A 12,007-nucleotide genomic window follows, 5' to 3' on the forward strand; every position below is an offset into this window, starting at 1 on the left:
CAGGGAAGGTGGAGCCTGGGCGCGGGCTTCCCCGCCAGCCCCAGCGCGGCCATGCCGGCAGCTGCGCCCCGTGATGCCGCCGTGAGTCACCCCGGTTCCCCAACCGAGCCAAGGGCCCCACCGCGTTTCTCATCGGAGCGGCCCATGCGCGAGCGCCCAGATGTCTGACGTGGCTCTGCCGCGGGGAGGAGGTGTCAGCTGGGATTTCGGAAAGTCGGGGCCCGCTGCGTCGAGGCTTGCCGGACTGAGTAATCGGTGCAGAATCCAGGACAGGCCTCGCTTGTGGAGGGGAGGCTGATGGCGGCGTGGGGAGAGCCCGTGGCCGTGGGCCTAGTGAGTGCAAATACAAGCTGATCTCAAGCAAGAGGTCTCAGCTCAGCCCACCTCGGCTCTGTCTCATTGTCCTCCCAGATGGGGCTTTGCCTGCAACTTGTTTGGGGAAGGAGTTAGGAAATGCTGATGGAGAGCTGTGGGTGATAGGTGACAGCTGCTGCTTATATGCAGAAGGAGCTAATAGATTGCTTATCTGGTAATTAGTCCTAAGTTTAGATGGGGGAGGGGAGGCACTATATCGGCTTTATGGCAGAGCAGCTCATTGTATGTCAGTCCAAGACTGTAAAAAAGAACTAAAACAGAAACAAAAAAATCAACTCACCAAACTACAACCATCTACCTCTTCCCTTGCCCTGCATATGAAAATGAAGTAAAAATGATGTGGCATGTCACTGATGCAAATCTATTTCTGCTTTTCTTTTGCTGTAAAAGCCTCCTCTAGGGGTATACAGGGGGACCTCATCCTGTAACAGAGATGCAATGCTTTGTTTCTACCCCGGTAGGTTTCCCCATGTCCGTGACGTGTTGGCCGAGGCTCTGCGGCTCCTCTCCGCCCTCGGAGCGGCCAGTCGCTGCCCTCTGGACTCCGTGATCCCCGACGGGCGTCATGAGCATTGCAATCCCTCTGGGAGTCACCACACCAGATACGTCCTACTCCGACATGGCTGCAGGATCGGAGTGAGTGTTAACCCCACGGAGGAGGAGGGGAGGGTGTCAGAGGGCTGCCCTGCAGTGGGGCTGCAGGATCAGTGCTGGTGCTTTCTCCATTCAGGAGAAAGGGGGTGCTGGTCAGCTGGCTGTGTGAGAGATGAATGCAGAGACAGTGTTTTAACAAACGCAGTGTTACAGAAATTGGTAAGTTTGACACCGGAGAACGGGGGGGGGGAAAGGAGAATTCCAGCAGTACAAGGCACTCGACCATGGGGTTTATATCAGCTTGGCTAGTGAGTCTATACTCATGTGCAGACAGTTGTGTGTTTGCTGTACTCATGCTTGATGTCAGCAAGGTACAGGCCAGCCCCTTGTCCAAAAGCTGTGTGTTGTGAAGGATCAGTGTGCGGAGCCTCCCTCTCAGTACAGCCTACTAGCTCAGACTCGGTACCAGTCTTACATGACTGATTTCTGGACCCCTTTGAAGCTCAGCTAGAGATGTGAGACACCTTTATTTTGTTTCTGCCCCCGAGCAGGTTCCAAGAAGCACACCTCAGCAGGCAATCCTTCAGGGTCCTCACCACAGGACCCTGTGCAGGGCTCTTGCCAACAGTCCTGTCTCTGAGGCCTGTTGGAGGGGACTTAACATTTCTTTTGAAAGACTCTGCTTCTGCGGGAGTCAGGAACATTTCAGATCCAGAAAATATTGCATTGTGATCTTTTCTTAAAACCCTTGTTAGAATGATGTCAGCTCAGATGAGTACTATGTTTTTGTCGGGGGCGAGAGGGAGGGCTCAAGTTATTTCTGTGTGCTTCTACCTCCTGCTTTCCTTCATCCTTCTTTGAAATACGGACTGTAGCATGCCTTTACAAAAATTTACAAAGGGCATTTTGCAGATAGATTCCCCCATGAATTATTTAAAGGAACCTCCTGTGCAAATACCTGTGTGCCAGATTGATCAGTGTAGAACAGATACTGCTCCGGACTCTTATTAATTTTGAGCTGTAAGAGCAGTGGGCTACAGTATGAATCATTGTTTTTCCCTTCCATCTTGCCCTGATCTGACTATGCACAGAGTTTGACTACACAGTCGCGCTCTCTGCAAGACTGCTAATGCTCTTTTTTGTCTGTCTTGGCACTGGCCCCATTCTAGGCATTCTTCCTCGTGATGCTTCATTCCCTCCTAAAGCCCATGTTTTTACATGTTGTTTTTAAATGGGGAGTCAGAAACTAGTAAGTCACTCATCTGCAGTGGGTATACGACCCCTCGCTTTTTAAGATTTAACATTCAGTATTGCTTGTCAACGTGCTTCTCCCACACCAGCACTTTAAAGACTCAACATGCAGGAATTTTAAACTGTTTATGACAGGAGAAATAGTGCTAAATAGTTTACTTATGTACTAGGCACTTTGCTTTCAGAGCAGAGCATGGTAGAGAACAGAGCCTGATATATATCTACACATGTCCCTTGTAACATTTAAATATCAAAAAGTCTGTAAACCTTCTGCAAAGCATTTTCTTTTTCCCTGGTTGGAAGAAATTTGTAGGTCCAACTTGAGGCTAGGCTGGAGTGCTTTGAAGAAAGGCTTTAGAATATTTCTGAATTGGTTTCTCTGTGTTTTCTAAAAATTGGGAATGCCACAACTTTATTCTTCAGGCTTTGCGTTGATGCCCTGTTAGTGCTGAAGTGTCCTTCGTGAGTCTGTTCAAAGTTAAGGCTGTCCTCCACTTCTCCTTTGAAACTCTTCTAGTTTGATGCATGAAGTCTGGGGTCTCCTACAAGGGATTGATTTCGGAGATGTGCATCACAGAAGCAGTGGGAAGGTAAAAGGAAAACTAGTTGGCCCTCTTTGCAGGCTGAGCTTTAGTATCTTCCCCTGGCCTCTGATACAGAGGAGGGGTGAAAATGCTGAAGGGTGTTCATCTGAGGGTGACACAGAGGCTGCAGTGTAGTTTTGCTGTGTTAGTCTGACTGCATATTGGATGTTGTTGGAGCTCCTTGGCAGGCTGCTGCTGAGGAAGCATGGGCCCCAGCGTTGTTGCCCCTGGACACCGTTGCACCAACAATCTTGAAGTTTTATTACTAATGCTTGCGGCAGCATTGCTGGTATTCCAGGCTGACTGTAGTTAGGAATGTGGGTGACTTGGACAGAGGACGGATCTGCTGCTTAGGCTGTTTAGGCTCTTTTCCTTCAAATATTGTTTCTGAAAATGCGATTAAACCTGAATGGATTTAACTCTATACTAATCTAGAAGTCCTAAAGGACTGTTGCAAAGATCCAGCAAGGCTGGATTATGTGGCAAGCTCTACATAGTGTCTTTTATTAAGAAGTATATCCTCTGAGATGTATTGCCACCTCTGTCTCCTGCTTTCCACAGTTTACCTGGCTCTAGTTACATTGAAAACCAACTGAATTTGTCATGTCGTGCTCCTAAATCCTGAGCTACAGAAGTGCAGTTCTCATAGGCTTAAGGTCTTCTACTTTCTGTGGTTCTTTGTACAATAAATTATTGCTCCTTTATGTTGCAAAGACAGATCCACCTCACTCCAGCATAAGCCAGAAGCTCAGAAGGCTGGATGGAGAGTTATACGGGGTTAGTGGCAGGGTGGGGCAAACTTCAGTGCAGCAGAGATTTCAGGAGCTCTTAGGAAGTCCAAAGGGCACAGGGGTTAGTGTGCTTGGGTGGTGCCTAAACACTTGCTGCCCGACGCATGACCACTGGCCATTGTTGTTTGAGTACTGCCTGATTCACGCTGGCAATGTAGGACCCACTGAGAATCCTGCGAGATCTCACCAGAGCTGCAGAGGTTCAAGGTAAAGTTCTTCCTTTCCTGTATTTTTCTTTCCTGCTTGCTCAGCTCGATGCTCTAATTTTGAAGATGATTTCACCTGCAGACATGATTCGGTAATATTCTGCTGAATTCTGTTATAGGCCCTATTTCTGATCCGTGCCGAGGTTAGCTGACTTGTATCTCCTAACAGACGGTGCGTTTCCTTGCTGGTGTTCTGCCTGTAGCCTCATTATCTAATATTCCCTGCATTGAATTGCAGCTGTCCCTTCTCTGAGTAGGGTTTCTGCAGCTTTCTGCTAAAGGATATACCTTTCATTTTTAGCTGTTTTTTTTCACCACCATGTGGTGGAAGAGTGCATTGTACCTCAGCAGCAAATTTCCTGTTCAGCACATTGCACACCAGGTTGCTGTATGGAAAGCGTAGGGCGAATCGTGTTTGTCTGTGGCCGCTGTCTATCCAGGTCATGAATTTTGTTGCCTCTTTCTGACAGGAATCTCCAGCTCCTCATAGTTGTTGTCAGGACAGCTGCAGGTTTCACGCAGACTTTATCAGAGGATGTTGGATTTGGCTGACAATTAGTATCTGAGGGAGAGAGAGAAACAAGTGCAGATGCAGGAAAGCTGCTTAGCTGCTATTTTAAATAAGCTGTTGCAGAGATAACATGGCAGGTACTGTTCAGTGGCTTTGAGATTAGGCTGGCTGAGTTCAGATGTGAATGCTGAACTAGACCCAACTTCCTCAGCTATAAGGAAACTGAGCTTCTTACATGCTAATTATCTTTTTAACTTCCCAGATTAAGACCCAGTTTAATGACTTATCCAAGGTGGCCCTTACTCAGTTCCTTCCCTCTGAAAGCAGGTTCATCCTGTACAGCTTCTACACACATGATGCCTGCTGAAGCACATAATAACACCTCGATTTCATGAAGTTTCTTCATTCTGAGCTCATGTGTCAAACAGAAAAGAGCAGCGAAATACTGGCACTAAAAAAAAAAAATGATGTTGTATTGATGGGTTTTACTTCTGGCCCTTTCTGCAGCCCAGAGTCTGTGGAAGCTAGTCCAGCTGTCAGTGAGAAGAATGTGTACTCCAGCCACGGCTATGGGGCCACGCAGAAACACAGCTATCGCGGGCTGCCTTACGCAGTGAGTACTCTCTCTGCAGTGAATCAGCTCTTTACTGTCTACTGTACGCTTTTCTCCTTGTTCCATAGTTCTTTGCCTGTTAAGCCTTAGGAGTTTTGACTTGCTTATTAGGGAACGCTGAGTTACAGCTGAGTTCTGCCATACATTTTGCATTTGTGTGTTTACTGTTTGTGAAGTCTTGCATGCTCTTTAGCAAGCTTTATTAGTGTTTATAGGTGGTAGATTTTTAACTGAATGAAGCACATGGATGAAGTGTGAATATATATGAATATATAATGTTTTCCTGGTGGTAATTTTATGCCCCGCTTGGTTTATTGTGCACTATTTGTACTTGTTTCAACTGCGTAGATTTTCATAATGGTAACTTATAACTGTGAGAAACAAGGAACAGTCAGGAAGAGTGGGAGCATGGCTTGAAACTATGGGACAAACGGGATGTCACAGAATCACTGAAGTTGGAAGGGGCCTCTTGAGATCACATAATCCAACCCCCCTGCTCAGGCTGACCCTGTTTGAGCAGGTTGCCCAGGACTCTGTCCAGTTGGGTTTTGAATATCTCAGCGGACAGAAACGCCATAATGTCTTTAAGCAGCTGGTTCCAGTGTTTGACCACTGATGTCATCTTGGATTATTAGCAGTACAACAGTTAATGTTGAAATTGTCTAGTTGTTTTCATAGGTTTTGAATGTAATTCTTTGGTGCAGAAGAAAACCGTTGACATCTTTCAGAGCTATTGCTTTACCTTCTTGGTAGATTGAGGAATTCAGACTACCGTTTTACACCGATTGTTAAATAATAACCTGGGAACTGTGGATTTGGGACTTCAGTTTCTAGGCATCGTATCTTCACATTAAAAGTAGTACTGCAAATACTCATTTTCAGGATCATAATTATGGAGCCCCTCCTCCTCCAACACCGCCAGCCTCTCCTCCTGTCCAGACCATTATACCTCGTGCAGAACTGAACGGCCTGCACTCACCCGATGAGGAGAACTCCGGGGACAGTGAGAGCTCCTCAGAGGGAGAATCAATTCCCACTTGGTGCCACTGCAGTGTCTCCCAAGATGGTTTCCTCCTCAAGTGTGAAAAGTGCAGGTAAGCTTTGGTGCAGTGCAGATCTGGACTGCTCCTTGTGTTGACTTCTCATACCGAGCCGTGTCACGTTTGGGCTGTGGGACAGACTTCCTTTTGCTAACTGGAGCGTTCTTTCCAGTGCTTTACCCAGTATTGACCCTCCTCCTTTGCGTTGTCAGCCTGACAAGTGTTGGTGGCACCAGGAGTGGAGATGAGGATGTTAAATCGATGTTCTTATCATCCTGGGCCCCACTGAGGGCACGCATCTTGTGACATCCTGTTGAATTTCAAGTGACTTTACTCCTACAAACCAGCTTCAATTGTGCATTCTCCTTTGGCAGAGGAATGAGCAGGGGGAAGGTGATCAGACTCCGCCGCCGGAAGCAGGACAACGTGTCAGGTGAGCTTGAGGCTGTAATTCTGATAACGGTGACTTTTGCTTTCTTTCTACAAGACCTTTGTCTTTTGGCTGCTGTAATCATCTAACTGCGATTAGTTCCTGCTAATGTTCTTTGCCTCCCAGCCACTGGGATTTTCTCCTCTCCTTCCGCCTCACCTCAGTTAGCTCTTGTGAAAATCTGATTGTTTTGTGAACAGGAAAGAGAAATGTTAATCAGTGCCATTCTGTGAGATATCAGAAGTTTGGGAGACCTGTTCCCAGCTTGGGTGGGAAAACTGAGGTGTTAGAGTTTTTTCAGGGAAGAGCTATATAGGGTCTTCAGGTTGTCTTGATGAAAATAACCATCAAGGTAAGCTGTTCTCTCTGAGATGAATAAAAATGTTGCTAATGAGGCACTCCTCTCTATAGGTGGGGACAGCAGTGCAACTGAGAGCTGGGATGAAGAACTATCTCCCTCTACAGTGCTGTACACAGCCACGCAGCACACCCCTACAAGCATCACGCTGACTGTCAACCGCGTCCGTAGAAGCAAACCTAAGAAGAGGAAGAGGAGTACAGAAAAAGCTCGCACTGCTCCAAAGGCCAAAAAGATCAAGGTAGGTGGAGTGAGACAAGGTTGCTGCAGTTCCTACCAAATGCTGTGTGGAGTATTGTTGAGAGCAGGTCGGTGAGCTGGCAGTAGACAAGAAACTTTTGTCCTGTCGGGAGTTGCTCTTTCTGGTGTAATAATGTGATGCCTTGTATTTGTGACCTGCTGAAATATGTGGCTGTCGGTTTAAAAATTACCTTACTAGAACTCCACCCTTATTTCCCAACGCTGTCTGTTCGTGCTCAGTGCTTGGATTTGATTACATATTTTCCCTTCTGCTCTATTAGGATTTGGGGAAGTAGCTTTTGGAATCTGTTTGTGGCAAAGGGACAGTCTGTGAATGGAATGAAGAATGGAGCATGGCATTTCTTAGCAGGCTCTGTTAAGGAATTTGGGCTGCAGAGCTTCTTGGCACTGTTCTTCAGGGACAGAGATAGTGCCTGTGTGGAAAACTATGTAGGTAGTGATGAACATTTGTTGAGGGATGACTTTACTGTCTTGTTTGTGAGGGTTTGGGGACTGAAATAATTTTGGATCGCTTATATTGGAATGCAAGCGTGTGAGCAGCTGGTTCTTTCCCATCATCTGCGAGCTTTACCATGATTTTCCCCAGGTTAGGTTTCCCTTGAAGTTCCTTTGGGGTAGGCACTGATTAAATAAAAGACTGGGAACAGAAGCTCATGTGAGATCTTCAGGTTCTTTGTTGTGAACCAGCTTGATTTTGTTGCGGGCCCTTTATTCTGTCAAAGCAAGTGGGGTTAGTCAGGACAGTTTTGGTTTTGATGTTGAGATTTTTTACTACGTATGAGGCAGGCCTTTTTAGTTGAGAAATCTTGGACGTCAAGATTTTCAGCAGTTTTCACTGGATTTGCATTGCAGTCTTTTTGTTCAATTCCACTGCCTCTTGTGTAGGTCCTCCTGTAATTCTTGTCATCTTTTGTTAAGGGTTGGTCTGTAGGAGTAAGATCTAGTCTGGTTCTGGGATGCTAATTCTGAGGAAATACGTAGTACTTAATTTTTTTGTCTCTTTCTCTCTTTGTTCCGGGGACAGGCCTTTCGAGAGGGCTCACGAAAGTCTCTGAGGATGAAGGTGAGTAGACTTTGAGAACAGTCGGGGGGAGGGGGGGGGTTGCCCTGTGTTTTGTGCCTCTCTTGGTTTGCATGGAGAATCTCTGATTGTGGGACCGGCCTCGGAATAATCTCAAGCCTTACCATGCACCACAACCAGGCCTATTCAAAAGGGCATCACAGGAGTTGCCCATTGAACCTTTCTTTTGCTTCAGATAGCTTTCTGTAAGGAAATATCATCCAGTCCCAAGAGGTGTGACTGACTCATGACACTTGGGAGTGAGGTGTTTAATGTAGAACTGGTTGTGGCCGCTCTTCTATGCGGTCAGTTATCATTTGCTTGCATCAAAGCTATTTTAAGCTTGGACATCAGAGTGGTACACATGTTTAATGTTGGGAGACTCTAGCAGTGTTGCTTTGTTTCTCTCCACATCCTCTTACTAGGGATGGGTGGGACGATATTTATATCTCTGATTTTCTGCAATACTGCTAGGCGTGGCTGTCTGATAGGAAGATTGTTTGGCAAAAAAAGTAGACTTGCACTTTGAGTTAAACGTGTTCCTAGAAACACAAGAGGTGCCTTAAAGTTCACTCGGTCCCCTCTGACCCCAGTGGTGTAGCTGATAGTGACTTCTAGCAAGTGGCTCAGAGGAAAAGGGACAGTCCTGTGGGGTGTGTGTGTGTCTGTCTGCACCTGTCTCCATAGTACAAAAGTGCCTCGAGAGGGTAAAAACGCATGAAGAGTCTTAATGCTTTTAATATATATGATGAAAACAAGGATTGTTCTTTAGCAGTCCTTGTTGTTAATACCTCAGTGTCACGTATATCTCAGTCCTTTATGAAGCCAGTTCAGTTGCTGACCTTTGGAATATTGTTTGTTGAATTTTTTCAACTATTGTCAAGTAAAGAATGAAGCTTAATTTTTTTTTTTTTCTACCAGCTTCTTTTCTCCCCTCCCTTTCAAGATGGTATACATAGATTACCTGATTTTGCCCTCTCTTCTTCACATCGCTCAGGACTTGCAGTTTTAACCCTCTAGCTATTAGCTTATGCTCTACATTCAGTTTCTTGAAACCCTGATGACCGTTTAGCTAGAAGGTTCAAAAGTATTTTTGGATCAGTCACTGCAAAGATTGAGATGCAGTCAGCATCATCTAGCATTATGTTGGACATGAGTGGGTTGACTGTAGGACAAGCCTACGTGAGATTTATTTGCCTTTGTGTGTTCTGTTCCTTCGCTTTTTTAATCTACTTGTTTTTCCAAAGTGACTTAAACTTTTTTTCTGGCCATATATTAGCTTAATTTTCTTGTATGTAGCAGTAACAAGTACCAACTCTCAAAAGGTCTTATCCTGCATCGAGTTCTCCATACATTCCAAAGTGGCACTGTTGTCCAGTGTTCTGGAGGATGGAGGTTCTGAAAAAGGTCTCCTCATAACCAATACTTTCTTAGCTTGGAATAAATTTCCCTTTTTTGGTAGCATGTTCATAGGCTCAGAGCACTTTGGGTAGGTTGTGTGCTAGCCATTAACTCTTTGCTGTTTGCAGAATTCACCTTCTGAAGCACATGCCTTGGATGAAAACACAGCTGAAGGCTGGGAGAATCGAATACGACTGTGGACAGATCAGTATGAAGAAGCCTTTACTAACCAGTACAGCGCTGATGTGCAGAACTTGTTGGAACGTCATCTAAACTCTAATAAAGAATTTGTGGGCAAAACTGCTATGCTAGACACAATCAACAAAACAGAGTTGGCCTGCAATAATACTGTTATTGGGTCCCAGATGCAGGTAAGAACTGTTGTGACAGAAGTGGGGTAGGTCAGGTCCTCTGGTTTCTAGACATAAGGTGTGGACATTGGTGAAAAATATCTTAACCAGTCATATATTTTCAGACCAAGAGGCATAGATTTGATATAAAAGGGAACAGAAGAGATGCCAGTACCAAAACAGATTCAGAAATACTTGCATTCAACCAAATGTGTTGCTAAATTGGGGATATTTTATACAGTTTACACAGGTGTTTTACCATAAATACTTTTGATTACTGAATGGCTTGAGGCAGAACCAGATCTATCACTTGCTGGAGACGGGAAATTTCCTGCTTTCAAGCTGAGTTTTCCTGTCCTTTTTTTTTTTTTCATTGTTTCTTTGGCTTATGTTGTGTAGAAAGCTGTTTTAAAGAACCTTTCGACATTATTTCAGTATTTTGGATGATTATTTGGACTTTGGTAACTTTCAAATACTGCACAACTACAATTGATTTTCAAGAACTGTCTTTCCCTAACTTTTCTCTTCCAAGATGGGCAAGTGATTAGTGTCTTGCCAGCTTTCTGGAGTGTATGTAGGCAAGGAGAAACAGGAAAAGGATTATTTGTGTGGTGTATGTCCTCCCCACTACTCTTCTCAGCTGATGTTTCATCTGGTCCGTGCTTTATTGAGCAGAGCAGCATTCCCACTCAGTTCAGGCTTTGCAGGACTTCCTGGTCTAGGAGACTGGAGATAGATGCAACTGAAAAAGACGGGCTCCAAAACATATGTGGGGCACCTCTTCTGTAGAAGGGGAGCAGAGTCAGAAACCTGAATATCAGGTATATGCTTGAATCATTCTTGTTTATATCAGCTGACTCACCGCTCTGTGAAGTTCACGTGCTCCTTCCCACTTTCCCTCTGCTTTTATGTAGGTGAAGCACATCAGGCAGAGCACAGATATTGTCAGTAAGGGAGAGTGCAGAAAGAGGACTTTGAACCCAACTTCCTTCCACTCTTGCTTCTAGTTCTGCAATAATAAGACTTCTGTGGGGGGTTGGGGAGAAACATTTCTACTTGGCTATGTGAGTAGCCTTCCTAAAGAGAGCAACTGAGGAAATGTAGGAGGAAAAAGTTCTGCTTCTCTAGAATTCTTAATATTTTCTGATTCTAAATGTAAACTCTTCTATCTCCTTCACGTGAGTTTTAGGAAAAGTCCTGAAATAACTGATAAAACATAAGCTGTTCCTTTCATAGAGTACAGCAGGACAGATAATTATAAAAGGTATAATACATAAATGTGCTTGTTCTTGTCATGCTCTCTTGCCCTCTCCCTTCCCTGTACAGACATAGGTTTTCCCACAGGGAAAAGTGGCCAGCATCCCAAATCAGAAGACTCCAAATGCGATATAACCCAAAGAAACAAAAAGATAGAAAGTTGCAGAACTTCTTAGTGAGCTGCAGTTACTCTAAGCAAGCTGTAGGTAGGTACCTATCATCGCGCATGCTGGGGCAGTATAAAGGGACATAGTGGCTTTTGTAGTTCCTCTTCAACACTGAGGAAAGACCAGGTGGCTGTCCCGGGCTGCTGCTTGTCAGCCCTTATGTCCTTGTTTTCTCTACTCAGCAGATGGCTGTGGATGTTGTGAGGAAGATAGCCTGCACAGGTGTGGAGTGCGTGATTTCTCATCCCGTGCTTTATATTTTTGTTCCACTCATTTGTCTCATCTTTGTTAGACAAACTGAGAAGGCTTCTTGGTTTGCATCAGTTGTCTTTTAACTAGATATCATTACTGGATGTAAAAATAGCTTTTCTGGGAGATAAGGAAATAGTACTTTGGGCTCGGAAAAAAAGGAAGAAGGTTGTGTCAATATACAGATAGCAGCTGTGTGTAGATGATGGGTATGGTAACTGCTCTATTTGGCCATGAAGACTCTGGAGAGAGGAAAAAGGAATAAAAATATAATGTTTGATATGCCCTGCATACCTTCCCAGTTGAGGGAGTTGTTTGGCTTGGGTAAACAATGATGGAAGTATATACTCAAAAAAAACCCCAAGAAGACGAAAATGTGACCTAAAAGCTTCCCCAATCCAGGAGGAGTGGGAAAAGATGGGTTGAGAGTTATACACATAGGGTACAGGATTTTGATCTCTGGAATGTTTTAGATAAATCAGTACTGAATGGTCCTAATGATGCAGAGG

General features: G+C 44.9%; 1 protein-coding gene across 4 annotated transcripts in view; it reads left to right on the forward strand.

Annotated features, from left to right (window-relative positions):
• The first annotated feature begins 809 nt into the window (after positions 1–809).
• The window catches only part of SETD5 (SET domain containing 5), a 41,776-nt gene continuing 30,578 nt past the window's right edge, over positions 810–12,007 (forward strand). For 3 of the 4 annotated variants that reach the window (XR_003399271.1, XM_026857248.1, XM_026857249.1), the window contains exons 1-7: positions 810–1,011; positions 4,820–4,925; positions 5,808–6,019; positions 6,340–6,398; positions 6,807–6,994; positions 8,039–8,077; positions 9,604–9,846. Coding sequence is in view for 3 of the 4 variants with exons in the window: in XM_026857248.1 (XP_026713049.1) it covers positions 941–1,011; positions 4,820–4,925; positions 5,808–6,019; positions 6,340–6,398; positions 6,807–6,994; positions 8,039–8,077; positions 9,604–9,846 (918 nt within the window). In the remaining variant the exon portion in view is untranslated. Of the gene's footprint in view, positions 1,012–4,819; positions 4,926–5,807; positions 6,020–6,177; positions 6,399–6,806; positions 6,995–8,038; positions 8,078–9,603; positions 9,847–12,007 lie in introns of all 4 variants that reach the window. The other variant, XM_026857250.1, reaches the window with a different exon arrangement.

Source organism: Athene cunicularia, assembly GCF_003259725.1.
Source record: "Athene cunicularia isolate RWA chromosome 12 unlocalized genomic scaffold, athCun1 chr12_part1, whole genome shotgun sequence".
NCBI classification, from domain to species: Eukaryota; Metazoa; Chordata; class Aves; order Strigiformes; family Strigidae; genus Athene; species Athene cunicularia.